Raw genomic sequence first — 25,132 nt, 5'->3', positions numbered from 1 at the left:
TATTATATTAAATGGGACAAGAGAAATAAAAAAGTAACACCTATGGCTAACAAAAGAGGCAACTAATTAAGAAATAACAAAAGCATGAGGAGCGTCGGCCTGGCGTGTGGGGGACCCGGGTTTGATTCCCGGCCAGGGCACATAAGAGAAGCGCCCATTTGCTTCTCCACCTCCCCCCTCCTTCCTCTCTGTCTCTCTCTTCCCCTCCCACAGCTGAGGCTCCATTGGAGCAAAGATGGCCCGGGCGCTGGGGATGGCTCCTTGGCCTCTGCCCCAGGCGCTAGAGTGGCTCTGGTCGCGGCAGAGCAACGCCCCGGAGGGGCAGAGCATTGCCCCTGGTGGGCGTGCCGGGTGGATCCCGTTCAGGCGCATGCGGGAGTCTGTCTATCTCTCCCCGTTTTCAGCTTCCGAAAAAAATACAAAAAAAAAAGCATGAGGGCAATGAGAAACATGTTTGATTTAGAAATGAAAAAGAAACACAGATTACCTATTAGGCCTGACTAAAATACAAGACTTGTTTTCCTCTGTGGCCTATGGAATCAATCTCATTATAAAATCAACACATCACACTCACATCTCTTACATTCGCTGATTTGCACCATATTTATTAAAAACAATGGTTTTTTCTACTTTGGCGGGGCGAGGGCAGACATGGGAGCTGATTTGCAAGGCTCAAAACAAGATAAACAAATCAGCCCCAAAGCAAGACAATCAGTGTCGTAGTTGGACAGCATCCCCCAGTGCGAAGACGAGCAAGCACTCACGGCTACCCCTCCTCGCCGTTATTCTCCAGCCCCCACGCAGCCCTCTGAGTGGCCTGTGTTCCCCTGCAGCGCCTGCTTTCACAGCCTACACTCAGGGCGGAGGCTCCCGCCTCACTCAGTCCAGCACACACAAACTTCCCACTGCTGCCCCCTTATGTTGGCTGTGCGTCTTTCCTCTTCATTGCACATGCAAGGAAGTTTTAAAATATTTTACTTAAATGCCAAGTTCAGCCCATGGCCTACTGAACTGGACATTCTGTCAAAGAACAAACAGAGGATTGTATCAAATTACATTTCATATGTCAATCAAAATTTGGTGTCTTTCTATATGCAACAGATAATAAAACAGGCCTGAACATAGCAAACCACTGAGTGTGACTAAAACATAATGAAAAACAGTAAAACCGTCAGCGAGGTCTTTAGACAAAGAAAATATATAACAAGAATAAGTATTACAAAAAAGGATATTTGAAAGAGTAGCCAGACTAGAAGGCATATCCCTTGAAAAGATGAGCATTCCCATGGGTAGATACGCCACAAGGCCCTGCTACGCCATTAACTCCTTGCCTCTCAGTCACACACATGCAAACGGCAGGAAAAGAAGCTGATGAAAAAGGACTCTCACCATTGTTTTGCACCAAAGGCATTTCCAGTCCTGTAGACGGAGAACACTGCCACACGTTTTGTCACAGACAGCACATTTGGCACTCACGGGCAAGTTTCCCTCTAACCACTGGTGAGGCATAGCCACCTGCGCAGCAGGAATAAAGGACTGTCAAAACAAAGACTGTAGGGGACACCATTCTCAGACTAGGAAAGATACACAATTACTTCTTACCCTTTGAAATCAATGATCTGTATCATTCTTTTACCCCACATCACTGAGCAGGTACTTTGCCCCAAGCACTATCCAGGTCCAAAGATAAACAGGACTAAACCCCTGGCCTTCGGGATTTGGAGTCTAGTTGAGGAGATGGGCATGTAAAAGGCGTTATCTCAGTAATCACAAAGCGCTATCAGATATTTGTATGCAAGGTGTGTGGAGGCAAGATTTTAAGGTGGGGGCACTGTAAAGAGGAGGCTCTAAAGTCTGAGGAGTAAGGGTCTGAGTAAACAGCCGAGTTCAACCTTAAAAAATATCTGAGTTTGTCAGGTAAGGGTCTGCAACACCAGCCCAGCACCACTCCTAAGCCCTATTTACATCTCTCTTTAAAAATCTAAGAACTGAAGGAAACCATCGAAGATCTAATTGAAAATAAACACACGTAAGTCAACAAATTCTTCCATTTAATACTAATGGAAAACACTCCCACTTAACTCTGCATTAATTTCTACTGGGCAGAAAAGAAGAGAGAAGAGATACTGGGGAGGGGTCAGAGACAGAACAGGGCTTACTCCATCTTCGTCCTCTATGATGTCCTTCCCGACGGAGGCCAGTGTCGTCCATTTGCAGTTGTTTGTTGCCCTCACTGCACACCTCTTGTGAGCCTTGAATTTACATACTGAAAAAACAGAGGAAACAATTTCCAAATGAGAGTGTACTTTTACACCAACAATTAAAGAAAATCACAACATGAAATTTTAAAAAAGCAAGGGGTAGAAGAAAAACTATTTTAAAAAGTTTAAATTATGCTTTAGTAATAGTAATGATATTCTATAAAGCAAATATGACTATGTATTTATGAAGCACTTTTATTAAGCCACGAATGCTATTTAGATTCCATTTAGTCATAAAAGAAAAACAGAAAGGAAATAAATACAAAAGAATTAGTTCTTCAGGAGAAAGGAAACAACACACACCTATAGAACTGAATAATATTTAGTAAGACATGAGTGCTACTTATGCCCCAATTCTTAATCTGAGTGCTAATTACATAAATGTGTTTAATTTGTCAAAAAATCCAGTAAACTGTACAATTCTGATTCTTAAGATAAAAAGTATGAAAATAACCATTAAAATAAAGATCAAGATAATACAAAGGGGTTTTAAACTGCAAGTATGTGAAGAAACTACCCAGGCATCATGGAAAATAGGATGACAAGGGTCAGAAAGATGGCACTGTCCTCTGAAAGTATTCTGTTGAGAAGACTACATGATAATGTAGAACAGTGGTTCTCAACCTTTCTAATGCCATGACCTCGCAATACAGTTCCTCATGTTGCGGCGACCCCAAACCAGAAAATAATTTTGGTGGCTACTTCATAACTGTAATTTTGCTACAGTTATGATTCGGAATGTAAATACCTGATATGCATTATGTATTTTCCGATGGCTTTAGGCGACCCCACCGGGGTCGCGACCCACAGGTTGAGAACTGCTGATGTAGAGGAAAGAAATGATGAAGTGATGTTCCCACTAAACACATCACTAATTCTCCCCAGCCAAAGTACCATAAAGAAGTCTATAAAAAAATAAGTAAGAGACACTGAAAACTATACAACATCAATGAAAGAAAGTAAATAAGACACAAATAAATGAAAACATATTTTGTGCTCATGGATTGGAAGAATTAATATTGTTAAAATGTCCATACTGGATTGAGCAAAAAAGGACAAAAGAGGAAAGAAAGGAAGGGGAGAATAAAAGGGAGGAAGGAAAGTAGGAAGGAAAGAAGGAAGGAAGGAAAGGAGGGAGGGAGGGGAAAAATGTCCAAAGTAATCTATAGATTAATGTAATCCCTATCAAAATTACAAAGGCATTTTTCAAGAACTAGAATGAACAATTCCAACATTGAAATGAAACCATGAAAGGCCCTGAACAGCCACAACAATCTTGAGAAAGAATAAAAAAGGCATCACGCTCCCCGATTTCAAACTATACTGTGAGACAAAGTAGGTTTACAGCTGTCTGTATGTAAAATAATACAAAACTAATAAGTAATAATACAAGAAAAAATTGTTTTTCGTGTACTCACAACCATAAATCTACTTTTGCCCCACTCTGTATATTACAAAGCTGTAGTAATCAAAACAGTGTTGTACTAGTGTAAAAATAGACATACCAATCAATGGAACAGAATAGAGAGCCCCAAAATAAACCTACACACATATGGTCAATTAATTTACGGCAAAGTAACCAAGAATATATACAATGAGAAAATGACAGTCTCTTCAATAAATAGTGTTGGGAAAACTTAACAGCTACATGCAAAATAATAAAACTGGATGACTATCTTATACCATGTATAAAAATGAACTCAAACTGGATTAAAGACTTAAACGCAAGACCTAAAACTACAAAACTATAAGAAGACAAGATAGGTCATAGCTTCAGAAGGGATCACATCAAATGATAAAGCTTCTGCACAGCAAAGGAAACCATCAACGGAATGGAAAAAGCAGCCTACTAAATGGGAAAGAGTAAATGCGAATCATGTATTTGATAAAAGGTTAATATACACAATATATAAAGAATTCATAAAACAAAATAGCAAGAAGACAAGCAATCTAATTTAAAAAAAATGGGCAGAGGATCTGCTAAATGACATTTTTCCATGTTAACACACACAGATGGCCAACAAGAGCATGAAAAGTTTCTCAACATCACTCATCAGGAGGAAAATGCAAAATAAAATCACAATGAAATATCACCTCACACCTGCCAGAACAGCTATTGGTAAAAAGATAAAACATTTACAAGTGTTAGTAAGGATGTGGAAAAAAAGGAACCCTTGTGCACTGTTGACAGGAATGCAGATTGGTGCAGCCACTGTGAAAAAGAGTATGGAGGTTCCTCAAAATGGTAAAAATAGAACTACCATATGTTACAGCCGTCTCACTTCTCAGTACTTATATAAAGAAAATGAAAATACTAACTCAAAAAGATGTCTGCACTTCCATGTTCACTGCAGCATTATTTACAGCAGCCAAGATATGAAAACAACCTGTGTTCATTGATGGGTAAAAAAAATGTGAGAGGTAAGTGTGTGTGTGTGTGTGTGTGTGTGTGTGTGTAATACAAGAAAACAACAACCAAGCTCATAGAACAGACTGGTGGTTGTTAGAGGTGGGAGTTGGGGGGGCAATATGGGTGAAGGGGATCAAAAGGTACAAACTGCCAGTCTGTATGAAATAAGTACGTCCTGGGGATGGAGTGTACAGCATGAAGACTATTGCTAATAAAACTGTGTTATACATCTGAAAGTTGCTAAGACAATAAATCTTAAATGTTCTCATCACAAGCAAACAAATTTCTCTATGTCTGATGATGGTAACTGGACTTATTCTGGTAATCATTTGCATATATACAAATATTGAATCAAAAAAGAAAGAGAAGAGGAAACAACCAGGAAGAAGCAGCATAAGTAGGAAACACAAGTAAACCACAAGTTATTTGAAAAATTAAGCTTTGCTTATGAAAATCAGAACTTGACTACTACTAAACCCATCCTTCTAAGGACACAAACTATCCAAGTGTTAGTGGATACTGATGTGATACATGTTTATGACTTTTCTGATAAATATTTTAAAATAAAATCACTTCAGTGAAAATATAACAAGGTAATGTGCTAAATTCTAAATGTAAGGTGGCTCCTTTCCATGAGTTTGAATTTCTAACAGTAAGCTATTAAACTAGAAACGGCCCTGGCCAGTTGGCTCAGTGGTAGAGCGTCAGCCTGGTGTGCGGGGGACCCTGGTTCGATTCCCGGCCAGGGCACATAGGAGAAGCGCCCATTTGCTTCTCCACCCCCCCCTTCCTCTCTGTCTCTCTCTTCCCCTCCCGCAGCCAAGGCTCCATTGGAGCAAAGATGGCCCAGGCGCTGGGGATGGCTCCTTGGCCTCTGCCCCAGGCACTAGAGTGGCTCTGGTCGTGGCAGAGCGACACCTCCTGGTGGGCAGAGCAGCGCCCCTGGTGGGCGTGCCAGGTGGATCCCAGTCGGGCGCATGCAGGAGTCTGTCTGACTGTCTCTCCCCGTTTCCAGCTTCAGAAACAAACAAACAAACAAACAAACAAAAAAACTAGAAACGATGGGTTACACACCATTCTTTTACAACAAACCAAATTTAATGTATCATGAAAAAAAAGAATCAGGTAAAATAACAAAAATTTCTATATTCAGATGTTCAAATACTTTAGGTATCATAAATAGCCAATGTATAAATAGTCGCTTAAACTTAGCTGGTTTTTTTCCTTGTCTATAAACACTAGGAATGTTTCATTTACATGCTCTTTTGTATACAATGACCAATTCTTCTTAGAAATCATGCTAATTTTATGATAAATGACTTTGTGAGTAGACCATAGACATTACATAGAATACAACCATTATTCAACTGAATTTCATTGATGATAAAGAGTAATATAAAAAAGAACACTATAGGAAGTAAGCTTAGTTTGAAAAACTATTTCAAGCCCTGACTGGTTGGGAGAGTGGATAGAGTATTGGCCTGGCATGTGGACATTCCAGGTTCGATTCCCATCAGAGCACACAGGAGAAGCACCATCTGCTTCTCTTCCTCTCTTGCAGCCAGTGGCTCGACTGGTTTCAACATCAGCCCCAGGCACCAAGGATAGTTCAGTTGATTCAAGCATCAGCCCCAGAGGGGGGTTGCCGGGTGGATCCCAGTCAGGCAAACACAGGAGCCTGACTTTCTACCCCCCTTCCTCTCACTTAAAACAAAGAAAAAGAACAACCATTTCAGCATTTTGCTCCAATACAAATGACTGTTTTAAAACTAGGTTTAGTGTCTCTAGGCCTTTTCATCTGTTATGAAATTGCTCAAAAGTATGGCCCTAGTTTTAGTTTTATCTGCAACATAGTCCCCAGGGCTGCTTTAAAAGTACAAGTAAGTATTTGACATTAATGGCCAATAACTGCTTTCTAAGAGGCAAAGGAGAAAGTAAAAGAGGGTAACGGTGTAATTTTATGGCTTTTGAAAATTTTGCTATTAAAAAATCAAACAGCACATTAAAAATAAAAAATCACACTCTGGCCAGGTGGCTGAGTGAATAAAGCTTTGACCTGGCACACCAGAGGTCATGGGTTTGACTCCCCAGCAGGGCATCAATGAAGACACAACTAAATGGAACAACTAAGTGAAACAAGTTGATGCTTTTCTCTTTCTCTCTTTCTCCCTCTCTCTTTCTCCCTTCCTCCCTCCTTTTTTCTCTCTCTCAAATCAATGAAAAACAAAAAAATAAAATAAAATAAAAATCACAAACTTGTAATAAAGTGCTTCATGGAATGATTCTCGAGAATTGCTAAGTTGCTTAATAATATAAAATAATAATAGTAACAATACAAAACAGATTTACTTATGGTCACTAAGAAATGGAAATGATTAATAGGCACCTTAATTATTAGGTAACAATGAAATTTTCCTAACGAGTTATTCTGAAATAAAGCACTTTTCTCTGACTGGTAATGCCTTATTTTAAACCTCCAAGACTTATAAAATAAGTTGACATGTAACAAAATTATGATTTTTTATTGCAATATCTACTCAGCCTTTACTACACTGTATGTGTTCAACCACAGTTAAAATAAAAATTCATAAGTTGATGTATTTGATACTATTTTAAAAAATCACCATTTACCTTTGGTTAAATTGCTGTTTACATAACTATAAAGAATAATTATGCTCTGAAATTATACTTAGAATTCTCAACTGATTTGCAGTGGTCGGCAAATTCAGTCAACAGAGCCAAATATCAACAGTACAACAATTGAAATTTCTTTTGAGAGCCAAATTTTTTAAACTTAAACTATATAGGTAGGTACATTCCTTATTGAGGTAGCACCTGCACATGGTATTTTGTGGAAGAGCCACACTCAAGGGGCCAAAGAGCTGCATGTGGCTCGCTAGCTGCAGTTTGCTGACCAGGGATTTAGGGCATTATTTATGAAATGTCTTCTGTCTTCTATTTTTCATTCATATATTTTATATATGCAAGGTTTTCAAGTAGTAATTTTAGTTTTTATTCAACACAAACCTAGAAGACAAATCACTACAGCCTTTTTTTTTTTTTCTGAAAAACAAGAACAGAAAGATTAAGTATGGCTTCCCACAGCAGAAGCTGGGTTCCATTCCAACACAAAGCTACTCAATGTCACTGTTAAACAAATGTTTCTTGTATTTGCATCTCTGTCATAACTTTTAAAACTCTTATATCCTGTAGTTTTAGTTTTATTAAGCAAGTAGTTTATTTGAATTTCTTGGGGGGGAGGGAGTTCTAAAGTTTAACTTTGATTACAATAAAAATATCCTAACTAACTACATTCTCATAAAATAAAAAGGCAACTTTTTTATAAATTCATAAAACCCTTGGGATTTTTGAAACCTCAGCTACAATTCTAAAAATATTCATGGGCAAAATGCTGGAGGTTTAAACTTTTTATCAGCAGAGAAAATGAATACCACCATATATTCCTCTAAAAATATAACTTAAAAATATAATAATTAAGACTTTTTAAAAAAGTCAGGAAGACTTCATTATTAACAGAATAACATGACAACAAATTTATTTAAGGATTTAAAGTTTCTTATTCTCACTAGTTGATGTAAATTTCACTTTTCTTTAAAAATGCTTAGAAAAATATTCAGTCATCCTGCTATCAATCTGAATGTCTATAAAAATATATTCAACAATGCCTAACTCTCAAATCAGGAGGGTACCAGAGTATCTCATACTTGATATCATTTTTACCATTTTTTTTTTTGGATGAGAGACTAGAACAGAGGTTCTCAATACATATTTTTATGTATTTTTCCGAAGGCTTTTGGCGACCCCTGTGTTTTGGTCATTTGACCCCCGCCGGGGTCATGACCCACAGGTTGAGAACCGCTGGACTAGAAGGTAATAGTAGAAAGATCTTTAAAATAATACACATAATATCACAGACTTGACCTGAGTTCCTCAAAGCTATAGAAACTTTTTTAGATTATTCAAGTCATAAAGACCAATTATATCTTTGCTTGCAATCATTCTTTAAATCTAAAAAAAAAGTTTAATGCCTCCTCCAAATGTTCACTTATATAAATTTTAATGCATCAGGCCATGATGCAATCTGTAATTTTTTACTTGATAAATTTCTTACAGAGCAGTTAAAATGTGTATCATTTACTTGACCAGAAAAGTAGTTTTAGTGTTATGTATTCTCTCATTTAATTTCTACGGTCGGTTTAGGAGATGTAAATGACTATTATCCCCATTTTACAGATGAGGAAATAAAAGTCTGAAAGAGTTACACTATTTCCCCTGTTCACAGTGTGAGATGTTGGAAGTGAAACTGGCACCAGAGGGTTTAAGTGCAGACCTCTGTTCTTTCCCACCATGCTGGATACTAAATAGTTGACTCAATAACACATCTCAGACCTTATCATTTAAGAGGAATCAAAACTGTGACTTTATTTCTATTGTTACTATTTCATTATAATTAACTTATATTCAAAATTACTTAAGAATTTTTTGTATTAGAAAAAAAGCTAGCATTAGAGATAGTTTAAGAAGTAGCACACAACGATGTGATAGCTGAAGTATGAAATTAAAGAAATCTGAAGATGTTAGGAGTTCTCTCTTGGAAATTATTCATATAGTTCCTTTAAGTGGTCACTGCTCTTAATTTAAAAATAATCCACAAACCCTGTAATGAAAACAACAGCATAGGCCTTGTTTTTAAAAGCTTTCAGGAAATTAAAAGGATGGCATCAGATTAAATTAAACAAATGAAATAGAAGAATATACCGTTTAAAACAATGCAATGTAAGTAATAATCAGAAATCCTGCCGAAGAGTATATTCCATCCTCACAGAATGTTCTGGTCTCTATCATCAATCAGAACAGGAAAAGGATACAAGAAAAATGGAATGCCATACAAAGTCTAAAGAATTTTTTACTCAACTTCTTTTTTATAAGAATTTTTTAAAATCGTTACTAGTTCCTCAGGAGTGAAATGCTACATTTTGATTTATACTTCCTTTCAAACAACTTTATATTATCTTTTCCTGAGCCAAAGTATCTCCCAAGACGCCCCTGTGTGTGCAGAGCTGCATTCTCAGCCCCATAAAACTAAACACTGCTCCCGCACTGTCCTGGCTACTGCTCCCACCCAGGGAAACGCTTCACTGGGGCTCTCCTCTGCTCACGACTCAGAGATACCAGGGGTGGCAGGATCACTGATGAGGGAGACCTCGTGCTGGACGCGACAGTACCTTCGCAGGACAGGCCGTGGGAGGTGACTCCAGAGAGACTCTCTCGGCACACGTTACAGAAAGTGGGTCGGGCGTGGGAGCAGGCGTACCAGTTATGCATCCCTGAGAAATGTTCCACGTTGAACTGGGCCACCTAGCAATGAGACGTTAGCGCAGGTTTGCCAAACAAAACAAAACTGTAGACACTTAACATGTGGAATATATACAGTTATGATTAAAATTTCAAGTCCCTGTTTTAAAAACTAAAACACTTTGCTTTACAACCAATGCAAGATCAGGTTTAAACAAGCTGCTGAATGAATCTACGCATATACTTATTTTTGCAGAATATTGAATTAGCTCTTGAATTAACACTGTCTGAGAACGTGAGACAACAGAAGGGTTGCTACTGTACCTCGTAAGGTTCTCTGGTCTGTACAGACTTCAGTGAGCTGATCCAATCCTCCATCTCCTTTCTGTTCTCAGCACAGAGCATTAGTCTTCTGAATGGAGTGATTATCTGAAAGGGGTAATTCAACTATGAGTGTTAATAACCAGTAACATAGGTTATTGCAAAACCTTCCATCTTAGAAGGTGTTTCCATTTCTGATTTCTGAATCCTTATTTCCCTTGATGAAGAACGTAAGAGTCTCTGGGAAGTAAACGAGTTTAGCTCTGAGTATGCGGCAATGTGGTCCATGAAATAAAAATTCTAAGGAAACTTTTCTTGACTTTGATCTCACTACTGTACATGTATCAGGCTTTTTCAGCCCTTTACCACAGGTTATGAACCTACATTAACAATGTATTCTAATTTCATAAGATACATCTTAAAAACTGATTGTGTTTAATATTTTAAATTTATTGACTGATTTTTTTAGAGAGAGGAAGGGGGAGATAGAGAGACAGAAATATCAATCTGTTCCTGTATGTGCCCTGACTGGATATCAAACCCACAACCTTTGTGTCTCAGGACAACGCTCTAACCAACTGAGGTAGCCATCCAGGGGTGAAAATGATCTTAAAGATACTTCAAAATAATTCATGGTAAGCTTAGAATTAATACACAGCTATTGATATGGATTTTTTTAAAACTGAAAACCAAAGGAATGCACTATTACATTGTTTTATAATCGGCTTACAGTGGTATCAAAAATATTCTGTTATTAAATAAGGTTGGGCTTACATATTTCCATCGACTGTTTCAATATGATTTCTATTAAGGATTTTCCCCATTGTGTAGAACTCCACTGCATTACTTTTTAGTGAGAGCAGGGAAGAAGAATTAGCATAAAACTTGTTTAATTGGCTTTAAGGAAAAAAGTAATCGTGACTTTCATTTTTTTCACGTCATTAAAGAAAGCAAATTAATTATATTAAGAATCTTAAAGCAAGTTAAATGAAAACATCATGCTGTGATAGCACCAAAAGTGATTCAAAGTAGGATTCGGAAATGATTTGAAAAAACCCCTATTTATGTGTGAAAACAATATTCTGGTTGTAATCTTCAAGTTGCTAAATCCTAAGCATTTATTGCATATAAGGCACCATTTACACTTGTGAAAGGGGAACAAAATGTTACATTCCTACCCGGAAACCATTTCCAAATAACAAATTATGTATTTATCTATATGGCAAATAAATTTCCTCAGGTTAAAAATCATTTGATCAAGTGATAATCTACATATTGCATCATAAAGCAGATTTCCCAAGTAATGAAAAAGCAACAATCATCCTTAAAAATAAAAAAAAGGAACCCTTCCCAAAAGGAATACACTACTGAGTCTCAACGACTAAGTCTCAATCACTACTGTGCAACTTAGAAAATAAGTCCATTGTTTAAAACTAGAGAGATCAGCCCAATCTTAGCTACTCACCAGTCACTGCCTCCTCTCATCTGTCATTAGTGTAGGCTACACAATCCTTCCTTAAACCAGAGTCCTTTAATATATCTGGCGGGCACCCCACTTACATACAGCTGGCCAGAGTCACATGGAACGGCGGCACCAACCCCAGCTCTGCGCACCGGGTAACTGCATATGAGAATAAACAGAACCTCCCTTTGCATTTTCCTCTGTGTTCCACTACCCTCTTTGGATAAAGCTTATTAGCAATTGGTCACTTCTCTTCTTGAATAAATAGTTAATGCAAAGAGCAATAATTCCCTTATTACTTAGGAGCCAAATGGATGCTTTATTGCTTCAAATGTTTTTCTGGGGCAGCTCATCAAAAGCAGCAGAGAAATACAATCATAATACACTCCTGTCTCTGGCAACGAACACGGCACTCTCGAAATCTCAGTTTCACTGGACAGAACATATCTGATATTTACCTGAATAAATTATCACCTCCAGCATCTTATTTACTTACTTTACTATATAATGTAACTATAAAGGTTCCCTGTCTTTCATTATGATGTTATAGTGAATATACAATATTCAGATAAATAAACCAGGATGGCTATTTTATTCTTTAATTTTGTTTTTGTTCAATTCTATGTAAAGCAGGATATCTGAGGTTTTAACTATCTTTAATGCCTTTACATTCTTTAAAAGTCATTGTGAATTTAATAAAAATGGAGAAAGAAGGATAGAGAAGTATCTTCTCATTTTTCTTGTCACTTCTAGAACTATTTAATGCCTCAATTCTGAAGGACTTCCGCAGTACGAATCATGCATGTATCTTATGCACCGAGGAGGTAAAATACCAGCAATTTCTCCTTTTTAATAAAAATTTGTTTAAAATGGACAATCATAAACAAGATAACAAATTTTTTTAAAATTAAGTTTTTAGGAGCCAAAAGAAATTATAATTTTGATTTAATAAATCTACTGATTATCAGTTATACTAAAAGAAGTGGGTGTGAAAAAGAAAATCCTTTCTAAATCATGCAGTGCAGAGGTGTCTGGCTCTGGGGGCTGCAGCACCAAAGTACCTCTGCGCAGACCAGAGCTGTCGTGTGCCTGAAGACAAGCTCAGGCCAGAGCTGACGTGTGCCTGAAGACAAGCTCAGGCCAGAGCTGACGTGTGACTGAAGACAAGCTCCTAGCAAACCTCTACCGTCGCCCAGATGGGCCCCGTCACCTGTAAGGTAATCCCTCATTATCCTCCAACACTCTGGGTCCCCTCCCCATCGTTATTTACATTCCCCCCCCATTCCCAACCTTGATAGGAAAGGGGATGACAGTTCTCAGCTGACAGGCTCTGGTTGTATCCTAACTGAACCCCATCACTCACTCTACACTGGTTTCTCATCCAAATCTTTATTAGAAAAATATTTGGGAGCAGCACACGCCCGACATTTTTTGGCTCTTACTCTGAAAGTATATCTGACTCAGCCTTTTTTATCCTGACAACGAGTAGGGTGGAGAGACAGAAGGATAGAGGAGATGCAGGAAAGGAGCTCTTCCCCGGAAGACTGCCTGAGCCTGCTGGGGGCCAAGGCCAGGATTCTTCTGGAACTAAAAGACCTTTTACATTTCTTGAAGAATCTGAAGCTTACCTATCCTATAGTGTCCCTTAGCCCCTTTCCTCATTTCAACCCTACTCTTATCCTCTCTTATTACTATTCCACCATTCCCAAACAAATTTTTCAGACACATCTGAATTTACTTCAGTAGTTTTTTCAAGCTATAAGCACCACCACCACCCCAGATCCCAGAACACATTTGTCTGTCACACACCCCAGCATTTACTCAGTGTGGACCACATGCCAGAGCCCAGGGGGGCGGTTTCCAAACCATATGGGCTTTCCCTTAATAGTCTAGATTCTAGAAGGAAGGCAAGGAACCAAACCAAGGTTGTCTGAAAAAGTGCTGTAGAAGTCAGGGTACAAAAGAGACATTTAATCAGTTCATTTCCTAAATGCTACCTCAAATAACATACAAACTCTCCATTAACAGAGTTATAGTACACTTTGAGAGTTACTGGCCTATAAGGATTAATCAACAATACTAATGTATGTGCCTAAGAACAAGAATTTCTCAGTCTGGTGAAGTACTTGACTATATAAGGGAGATCTAAGGCAAGCGATATGGCATTAAATATATAAAATCTATAGAATAGGCCTGACTGGGCGGTGGCGCAGTGGATAGAGCATCAGACTGGGATGCGGAAAACCCAGGTTCGAGATCCCGAGGTTGCCAGCTTGAGCATGGGCTCATCTAGTTTGAGCAAAAAGCTCACCAGCTTGAGCCCAAGCTCGCTGGCTTGAGCAAGGGGTTACTTGGTCTGCTGAAGGCCGGCGGTCAAGGCATGTATGAGAAAGCAATCAATGAACAATTAAGGTGTTGCAACGTGCAACGAAAAACTAATGATTGATGCTTCTCATCTCTCCATTCCTGTCTGTCTGTCCTTGTTTATCCCTCTCTCTGATTCTCTCTGTAAAAAAAAAAAATCTATAGAAGAGTAACATTATAGTTAGGACTTGAAATACACAAACATTCACAGGAGAAAGAGACACAGCAAAATAGATGCCAGTTCTTGCTCAGTGATGGAATTACAGATAATTTTAATTCTAATTTTTTAAAATTCCTTTTTATTGACTTTATTGGGGTGCCATTGGTTAACAAAATTGTACGGGTTTCAGGTGCACAGTTCCACAACACATCATCTGTAAGATGTATTGTGTGTGCACAACCCCCACTCAAGTCTCTGTCCATCACCACTTAACCCTATACCCTCCTCCACTTCCCCCTACCCACTCCCCTCACAATCACCACATTGCTGTCCATGTCCACAAGTTTTTCCTTTTTGCTCAATTCTTCCACACACACCCCAGCCCCTCAGCCTCCCCTATTTCTTTTATTGGTTGGTCTGTAGTTTCTAAAGTAAATATGATATGTAGTACTTCTATAATAAAAACATTAATTTTCACTAACAGAAGAACAGAAATTTAGAATTCAAAATTTTGCATTGTTCCAAAGCAGAAATTCTCAAACTCCGCTGCACATTAGAATCATCTGGGAGATTTTTAAAAATGCCAATGTCCAGCCAGTTGGCCCAGTGGTAGAGCATTATTAGCCCAGCATGTGAAAGTCCCAGGTTTGAATCCCAGACAGGGCACACAGGAGAAGCTACCATCTGCTTCTCCACCCCTCTTCCTCTTCCTTTTCTCTCTCTCTCTCTCTCTCTCTCTCTCTCTCTCTCTTCTCCCACAGCCATGGCTTGGTTGGAGTAAGTTGGCCCTGGGTGTTGAAGTGGCTCCATAACCTCGCCTCAGGTGCTAAATAAAATAGCTCAGTTGCCAAGCAATGGAGCAATGGCCCTAGATGAGCAGAACATTGCCCCATCGAAGGCATGCCAGGTGGATCCTGGTCGGGCACATGTGGGAGTCTCTCTCTGCCTCTCTTCTTCTCACTTAAGAAAAAAAAAATCCCAATGTCCAGGTCACACTCTCTACTAATTAACTCAGAACATATAAAGGTGAGACACAGCTACTGTTTTTTAAAAAACTTCCAACTGACCAAGTTCAGTAAAGAGTACTCTAAAGAAAAAAAAAAAGAGTACTCTAAAGATATTTTTATTGTTCCCCATAACATTGTTAGAACTTGAGAAATGAGTGCAGTTTCTGCAGAAGTGAATTACAGGGAATTGCTAATCTGCAAATTCCCAATTGGAAACCACTAATGCGCAGCAGTGTTTCAGAGCACAGACTCTGGAGTCAGACTGACCCGGACTGAATGCCAGCGGCATCCTTCCTTATGTGTGTGGCTGTGGACTGTTTCCTGGGCTCTCTGAGCTCTCAGCCTTGCATCCCTAACGGGGAGACAGTAGTAACTCAGTGCTCTGCACAGTGGTGTCAATTAGCAAGACAACACAAGTAAAGAATTCAGCAGCGTTTGTTACAAAGCTAAAGCTCAGGAAGTGTTAATATCACAATTCTTAGCAGCGATGGAAATTAAGTACAGAGGTGGGCAAAAGTAGATTTACAGTTGTGAGTACATGAGTTTATTATTATACTGCTTATAGTACTTATTTGTGCAAACTCAGGTTTACAGTTGTGAATACATGAAGGTTTATTCTTGTATTACTTATTTTTTTAAACACTAATTTTTATTTATTTATTTATTTTTACAGAGGCAGAGATAGACAGGGACAGACAGACAGGAATGGAGAGAGATGAGAAGCATCAATTATTAGTTTTTCGTTGTGACTTCTTAGTTGTTCATTGATTGCTTTCTCATATGTGCCTTGACCACGGTCCTTCAGCAGACAGAGTAACCCCTTGCTGGAGCCAGCGACCTTGGGTCCAAGCTGGTGAGCTTTGCTCAAACCACATGAGCCATCGCTCAAGCTGGCGACCTCGGGGTCTCGAACCTGGGTCCTTCCGCATCCCAGTCCGATGCTCTATCCACTGTACCACCACCTGGTCAGGCTCTTGTATTACTTATTTTTTTAAATAAATTTTTATTAATTTTAATGGGGTGACATTAATAAATCAGGGTATATATGTTCAAAGAAAACATCTCCAGGTTATCTTGTCATTCAATTATGTTGCATACCCGTCACCCAAAGTCAAATTGTCCTCTGTCACCTTCTATCTGGTTTTCTTAGTGCCCCTCCCCTCCTCCCTCTCCCCCCCTCCCTCCCCCTAACCACCACACTCTTGTCCATGTCTCTTAGTCTTGTTTTTATGTATCACCTATGTATGGAATTGTATTACTTATTATTGTAGTATTTATGTGCATTACAACTGCAAACCTACTTTTGCCCACCCTTGTATGTTTATAGATTTCTTCTGTAATAAACATATTTTTTGTGTGTAAGTGTGGTCCACAGACAAAAGTAACAGAGCTTAAGTCAGAAACAAAGGAATTTTGCCAACAGTCACTGACTAGCAAACCACCAAAACAGGAACAATGATAATGACCCACTTCTTAGAAGACATTAGGAAAATATCAACAAACAAATTAGGGGAATAAAATGCCCCCTCTCCGCCTCACTGGCATGTTTCTAACCTTATCAAAGGCAGAAATGTAAGAGGGCAAAAAAGGCTTTCCAAAGTTATGAGCATCAGATTACAGCAAGTATGATCCCTAAACTATTCAAGATAAATGGTTCCCTGCTTCCCCATTTTGGGGGGGGGGGATTTTTCCGAAGTGAGAAGCGGGAGGCAGACAGACAGACTCCTGTATGCGCACGACCGGGATCCACCCAGCATGCCAACCAGGGGGCGATGCTCTGCCCATCTGGAGTGTGGCTCCATTACAACCAGAGCCATTCCAGTGCCTGAGGCAGAGGCCACGGAGCCATCCTCAGCGCCTGGGCCAACATTTGCTCCAATGGAGTCTTGGCTGTGGGAGGGGAAGAGAGACAGAGAGAAAGAAAGGAGAGGGGGAGGGGTGGAGAAGCAGATGGGCGCTTCTCCTGTGTGCCCTGGCTGGGAATTGAACCCGGGATTTCCACATGCTGGGCCGATGTCTATCACTGAGCCAACCATCCAGGGCCTAAATGGTTCCCCATTTTAACTCAGATTTGTGATTCTGTAATGAAGGAAACTCAGCAAACTTCTCTGGTAATTTTAAATGTCCAACAACTTTTTCTGTTAGGCAATTCTTATATCTAATCTAAAGTTCTTTACAACAAACTGATCACAATGGCCCTACTGCAGTAATTACTGTTGTCTCTTTAGAGACTAATCCTGAACTTTCAGGAACAAAATAAAAATTCACATGCAGTAAGCAGCCTTTCTAGGAAAGCAGGACAAACAGAAAGTTTACTTGTGCTACAACAATATTTTCTTATCTTATGTATTATAACTTAGGGGGTGTAACTTGACTTTTGTTTTTGTTTTGTATCATCCCTAAGCTATTCAAGTTTAATAGCTGCTGCTGGAATCTGATGCTCATAACTCTCCCTGACTAGGAGTTAAACCCAGGACATCCACACGCCAGGCCAATGCTCTACCACTGAGCCAACCAGCCAGGGCCACTGACTTTTGTTAAAAGCTGAATCAGATATAATCCCATGTATCTTCAATACTAGGTTTGCTGTAACTGTAGTTGCCAACTGCTCAGTCTTAATTTACCTCTTCCAGCCTTCCTCATAAAACTTATATCCAACTCTTAAATTATGCATGTTGCTCTTTTTTCATTCTTCCTTTCTGAAATGAAATAAATCACTTTGACAACTTAAAAGTGCCAAGCTACAATGTAGTCATGCCTCTTAAGTGATTATTTTGAGAGCAGAGATACTTACACCCACATTTCAAGAGTGAACAGGGGACAGGTGCTCAATTATGTGCTACATGTGAATCAGCCAATATTTTTGTTTCAAAATATATCCAATCATGCTCAATACCAGACTAAGTGAATCAAAATCTCATTTGGGGTGAAGGCATGGATTATTTCAGATGTAATCTGTAGTATGGCAAAGCTGCACAGGTGACTCTGATGCACACCCCTGGTTGTCAACCAGGAAGGGTAGCAGGAGCATCCACCTTTCCTATTGGTAAAGGCAGATCTCATCTGCCAATAAGGCTCCACACCTCCCTTTTCAGCATGCTTCTGCTCTCAGATTTCCAGTGCTCGCACCTGCCTCCAACAGTATTCCTTTGTATGGGACCAATCGGAACTCGACTACCACCTAGAGCACCCCACACGATATAACAGAGGTCCCAAAACGATGATTTCTAATTCTTTTGTCTGGCCATTCTGTTTGAACCCTGAAGTGCTATGTTATAAAACAACAACAAAATTAAAGTCTATCATCTTGGCCAGATCCTTTGCTCACTCACAGTACAAGCAGTTTAAATCTCTTTTCTTTAGCTGGCCATTTCAACTCTGTGTGTCACCCAGCGGGCCCTGGAGGCCCGTGAGATCCAAGTCTTACCTAGACTGACTGCTTTACCCGCTGGGTCATTACTCCCCCATTTTACTATCCAGTTGTCTCAAGTTCCAGGTGTTTTTTAAGATGATAACTATTGACCTAGCCTGACCTGTGGTGGCGCAGTGGATAAAGCATCGACCTGGAAACGCTGAGGTTGCTGGTTCGAAACCCTGAGCTCACCTGGTCAAGGCACATATGGAAGTTTATGCTTCCTGCTCCTCCCCTTCCTCTCTCTCTCTCTCTTTCTCTCTACTCTCTCTCTAAAAATGAATTAATAAAAAAATAAAAATCAATAAAATCTTTAAAAAAGAAATAAAAATTTGAAAACAAAAAACTATTGACCTAAAAGGTTACTTTTTCCCCTGAGGTGTTAATAGATGATAAAGGTTTAACTCATATTTTCTTCCAAGGGTGCTTGGAATTTTAACAGAAGACTAGGAAAATACAATGGCACAACAAATGTATTTCTGATACCAAATCAAAGAAAGTGACACAGGTATTTTCAACATAGTATAATTTAAATCAGCAACACTACAAACATTATTTAGAGCTACAATAGCTGTAAACACTGTGGAATATACATTAAGTGCTCATGGAGAAAGAGTAGTTGCATAAAATTCTGAAACACAAATTTCACAATATCTATAGTATGATGACATTAAAAAAAACTTATAGCGCCCTGGCTGGTTGGCTCAGTGGTAGAGCATCGGCCTGGTGTTTAGGAGTCCCAAGTTTGATTCCCAGCTAGGGCACACAGGAGAAGTGCCCATCTGCTTCTCCATCCCACCCCCTCTCCTTCCTCTCTGTCTCTCTCTTCCCCTCCCACAGCCAAGGCTCCATTGGAGCAAAGTTGGCCCAGGTGCTGAGGATGTCTCCATGGCCTCTGCCTCAGGCGCTAGAATGGCCCTGTTTGCAGCAGAGCAACGCCCCAGATGGGCAGAGCATCGCCCCCTGGTGGGCATGCCGGGTGGATCCCGGTCGGGCGCATGCAGGAGTCTGTCTGACTGCCTCCCCATTTCCAACTTCAGAAAAATACAAAAAAATAAAAAATAATAATTAAAAAAATAAAAAACATAAAGATGTAACAGACTAATGATAAGACTGAGGTTGACAGGTCATTCATACACACGAAAGAACCTCATTATTAATCTACAGGTTAAATCTAAAGAAATTCTGCTATGCAGGGAGCACAATATATAAATACGATCTTAGATCATTTCACTTGGTGGTATTCCCTTTTGGAATGATCTAACAATCTCCTCCGATGTCTGTTTGGAACCATGTTTACATTTATACACAAACACACATAAGAACCCTTCACTGAGAGTCCAAGAGGATCTCTGAAGATCATTCCACACTTTTGGTTTTGGCTGACTCACCATTCTGCTAACTGATGAGTCATTTTAGCTGAGTAGCAACTTACTGATCTTACTGGGCATTCCCATAATGTAGACCAGAAGTATCAAACATCCGCACAAGCTCTCAAAATAAGAGGAGCCATCAGTCACAAACATGAGGAAGTCAGCCCTAGGACTTCTTATTTTTCTATCTAAGGAGAAGTTACATATCATTTGCATATAATATTTACTTCAAAAATAATAAAAATCAAGTCATTACCTATACAATGACATAAATAACTAAGTGAGAATTGTGTTGCATAGATGACATTCTTGTGATGAGCCTAATGCAAATACTGAAACTTTTTGTAAATATATAATACAATTATTCTGAGAAATCAATTAATTATAGAAAGAAATAAGACCTCTGGATGAGAACAGACGGTCTTTGCCATGAGTATGTCTGACCTCCTGTCTACAGGAATGCCTGACTATAAACTTATGGCAAAAAAGGCGGTATCTTGCCTGACCAGACGGAGATAGAGCGTCAGACTAGGATGTGGAGGACCCAGGTTTGAGACCCCGAGGTCACCAGCTTGAGCACGGGTTCATCTGGTTTGAGCAAAGCTCACCAACTTGGACCCAAGGCCCCTGGCTTAAGCAAGGGGTTACTCGGTCTGCTAAAGGCCCATGGTCAAGGCACATATGAGAAAGCAATCAATGAACAACTAAGGTGTCACAATGAAAACCTAATGATTGATGCTTCTCATCTCTCTCTGTTCATGTCTAGCTGTCCCTAGCTATCCCTCTCTCTGACTCTCCCTCTGTCTCTGTAAATAAATAAATAAAAAAAACTTTTTTTTAAAAAAAGGCAGTATCTTGTTGATTCTTCAATCATCTCTTTAAATTAAGTATGAAGTTAATTTGGCTACAAGAAATTGAAGAGAAAAAATAAACGTAGACACTAAATGAGTTGTCTATAATTAGTTAATACACTCCTCTATATGAGGAGTTAACAAAAAAGTATTGGCATTGTTATAACAAGTTAACAAAAACATAATTTCTTCACTGTAAAACTGAATCAAGTAACTAAGACCAACTCAGTAAATGCTTTTCCTTCAAAGCTTCTGCATACCCAGGCTGTGTTTGAGAAGAAAGATAGAAGAGAGGCAGGTAAAATTAGACAACCATATTTCTATGGGCACGTAGTGAAGACTGTGGGGTCAGATAGGAGGATCGAAAAGATCTGCTTTAAAATACTTAAGATAAAATAGGGAGAAGAGAGGAAGCAAGTGAGGCAACATCTAGACAACAGTAGGAGCTAGGCAATGAGGATATGGGGGTCCGTCACAGTTATCCTGAATTTGAGTATATTTGAAATTTTTCATAATTATATAAAAATGTACTCAGGCATTTGTGAACCCCAAGCAAAGTTCTTCAAGGGTCTCAAAACGTGAGCTACCCAGATATCTTAGTCTCATATGCATATCGACCCTATTCAACCTTTGGCCCAGAACTCAGCATGCAGACCCAAGTCTGACCTTGTACCTCCTTCCCCCCCATCAAATTCCAATTACATGAGCAATGTGGTGCTCTTGCTCGGGTGATCTAAAATGTCCACAGAAGCTAACAACTTCACTTCAGATCATGAGTGAAGACGGGGTGCGACGGACTGAGCTGAAATGAAGAGAGCTATGCAAATCTCCCATAATTCTTGAGCGTCAATGAGCCTGCTTAGGATTTGGTCAGTAGATAACAAAACCTCTTTGGTGAAGGAATCATGATTTCAGAACAATGTCATTTTTCATTCTAATTTGATTTCCCTGCGTAATCTAATGCTAAAATGTTTATCGCCTTAGAGCAGTGGTTCTCCAAGTGTGCGCCAGGGTGCACTGGTGTGCCCTTATGATTTCCAGGTGTGCCCTATGATATTCTAAATATGTGCCTGTTGGGGACCAAAAAACCAACAGTGGGAGTTTAGATTTTGGGGGGACAGAGTGTGGGGAATTTCTATAAGCTGACAGTCTGCCCAACCCCCCACCTCACTTGCCTGATTAGGTTGCAAAATGCTGTTAAGCTGTGGTGCTGGATTGTTTACACTACCTCCATGTTCCCTGGAAAGACTGGAGGCAAGTTTCTTCTATCCTTTGTTTGGTTTAAAGTTAAGATGATATGTATGCTGGGGTTTTCTGTACTCAACACAATTAAAAGAGGAATTCTTCAATGCATTGATGAGGAAAGAGAGTGTGCTTTTCAAATATATGCCCAAACATTGAAGAAATCGCTAGGACACATCAGGCTCATGTTTCTCATAAACACAAGAATGAAAAAACTTAACACATTCATGCTGGTACCTGCCGAATTTACTAAATCTTACTAAGGATGTATCTCTATATATAAAAAGATAACCTTTTTGTCGTTTTTTTTATTTTTTAACTCCTCTCTTTTATGAATTCTAAAAAGCATAACTCAAAAATGTAACATAAAAATGTTTTTTAATGTCAGAATAAATTTAATTTTATCGTACTTATTTAATTTAATTACCATAAAAGCATGCTTGGACTTCAAATAGTATTTGATAAAATATTATTAAATATTAATACTAGTAAGGTTATTGTTTAACATGAAATAAAGAAATATAAGATATCAGAATCCAAACACTTTTCAAATCAGCAGCTATGTTCAACATTATATAATTTATATAGTCTTAAAATCTAGGCCCTGGCCGGTTGGATCAGTGGTAGAGCGTTGGCCTGGCGTGCAGAAGTCCCAGATTTGATTCCTGGCCAGGGCACACAGGAGAGGCACCCATCTGCTTCTCCACCCCTTCCCCTCTCCTTCCTCTCTGTCTCTCTCTTCCCCTCCCGCAGCCAAGGCTCCATTGGAGCAAAAGATGGCCCGGGCGCTGGGGATGGCTCCTTGGCCTCTGGCCCAGGCGCTAGAGTGGCTCTGGTCGCGACAGAGCGATGCCCCGAATGGGCAGAGCATCGCCCCCTGGTGGGCAGAGTGTCGCCCCTGGTGGGCGTGCCGGGTGGATCCTGGTCAGGCACATGCGGGTGTCTGTCTGACTGCCTCCCCGCTTCCAGCTTCGGAAAAATACAAAAAAAAAAATCTATTAAAAATGTAAAAGAAAGCAGTATATTTAACATGTTCCTAGCACTATCTCGCCTTAAAGTTTTGCTTCAGAGAAACAGTACTGCCATTTCCCGAAAACTCCGACCCCCAGAGAGCCAAAGGAGATCAAGACAGTCCCTCTCTGCAAGTTGTGTTCCCTTGCCCTGCTCTCCCTGGGAACAGAGAGAAAGGCTCTCAGTGATACTTATTAGGGTATTCTATCATTTATGTATATAAATTGTATGTATAATAATAAACCACCATTTCTTTGAAGGCAAATAAAATATGGATTCAAGCCAGTATTAAAAATATTAAAGTCTCACCCTGGCCAGTTGGCTCACCAGTAGAGTGTCAGCCCATCATGTGGATGTCCTGGGTTCAATTCCTGGTCAGGGCACAGAGAAGTGATCATCTGCTTTTCCACCCCTCCCTCTCACCCCCTTTCTCTTCCCCTCCCATAGCCATGTCTGGATTGGTTCGAATGCATTGGCTCAAGGCACTGAGGATGACTCCTTGCAGCTTCTGCCACAGGTGCTAAAAATAGCTCGGTTGCAAGCAAGGCCCCAGATGGGCAGAATATCAGTCCTAAATGGGGGCTGCCAGGTGGATCCTGGTCAGGGCACATGTGGGAGTCTATCTCCCCAACTCTCACTTAAAAAAATTAAAGTCTCTTACTACAGTATTAAACATCTCAGAATTCAAACAAACCATACTTATTAATGTTTAGTTAATCCTTATTGTATTAGTTTCTTATTGCTGCTATATCAAATGCTGCTTTTATAGTTGTGATGGTGAGAATTTAAAAGTCAAGGTGGCTGGAGGGCTATTTCCTTCTGGAGATTTTCGGGGAGAATTAATTTCCTTGCCTTTTCAGCTTCTAGGGGTCACCTGTGTTTCTTGGCTCACAGTCCCATCCTCACATCACTCCAACCCTCCCCTTCCATATTCACATCTCTGACTCTAATTCCCCCCACCCACCTCTTGTAAGGAGCTCTGTGATGAGTGATGACACTGGGCTCACTGCAGATACTCCAGAATCCTTTCATCTCAAGATCCTTAACATAATCACAGCAACAAAGTCCCTTTGGCTATATAACTAACATTCACAGGTTACAGGGATTAGGACATGAACATCTTTGGAGTGTTTAGCCTACCACACCCAGAAAATAAACATAATACATACTATTACTTTTAAAATTATAATAATGAACTGGTAAATCAATGATACTTGTACTCTACTCTCTTATTGTAAAAATCATTTCAGTTCATATGTATGGATAACATTTTTCTTCAAAGGACCTAATACTTAAGTTCATTAACCATATGAACTTAATGGGCTCTAATGTTCATAAACAGAATGATTACATCCTGTGCATCTTACAGTTTCAAAGGGCTTTGCTGTCATGATGGTCACGTACATTATCTCATTTAATCTTTCATATAACTGGCCTGCATAATAGGTACAAAGAACTTAACTTGTTTAAAATTGCAAACTCAGTAAGTAGAAGAGTCAGAGGCTACATTAAATTCACCCAGCTTCAAGTCACAACCTCTTTTCCCTGTTATACCAGACAAGTAGGGCCTGTCCACAATTACCTCTATGTGGATGGACCACAGAACCCTGCCTAGAGGACAACCTCCATTGTGCTGCAACTGGATGCATGCCACTCTAAGAAATCAGCGGTTATCAAAACAATTGTTAATGGAAAATAAAAGAATGAAGATATAGAAAGTTTCAATTAGCAATAGCAAAATCTTTCTTGCAAAAAATTTTCAAAATAGACTAGAACTTCATTTAGCTATATAATAAGAGCTATAACTGTATATTATAACTAAAAATGTACTTGGTTCACAAAAATTGGTAAAAATAAATCTAAAAATAACTGGTCAGCACCCGAAGACCATACCAAAATCAATTAATATTTAGACTAGCAATATGAAGCAAGCATATTTCAC

General features: G+C 39.4%; 1 protein-coding gene across 5 annotated transcripts in view; it reads right to left on the bottom strand.

The window, feature by feature from the left end:
- Window positions 1-25,132, bottom strand: part of DGKH (diacylglycerol kinase eta) — a 236,050-nt gene that overhangs the window by 84,711 nt on the left and 126,207 nt on the right. For all 5 annotated transcript variants that reach the window (XM_066234070.1, XM_066234074.1, XM_066234073.1 and 2 more), the window contains 4 exons: window positions 10,312-10,416; window positions 9,918-10,050; window positions 2,160-2,266; window positions 1,390-1,515 (listed from right to left, as the gene is read on the bottom strand). In XM_066234070.1, the coding sequence (XP_066090167.1) occupies window positions 1,390-1,515; window positions 2,160-2,266; window positions 9,918-10,050; window positions 10,312-10,416 (471 nt within the window). The remainder of the gene's footprint in view (window positions 1-1,389; window positions 1,516-2,159; window positions 2,267-9,917; window positions 10,051-10,311; window positions 10,417-25,132) is intronic.

This window comes from Saccopteryx bilineata, chromosome 6, assembly GCF_036850765.1.
Source record: "Saccopteryx bilineata isolate mSacBil1 chromosome 6, mSacBil1_pri_phased_curated, whole genome shotgun sequence".
In the NCBI taxonomy this organism is placed as follows: Eukaryota; Metazoa; Chordata; class Mammalia; order Chiroptera; family Emballonuridae; genus Saccopteryx; species Saccopteryx bilineata.
Note: the sequence above shows the minus strand (reverse complement) of the source record. Positions and strands in the feature narration are given on the sequence as shown.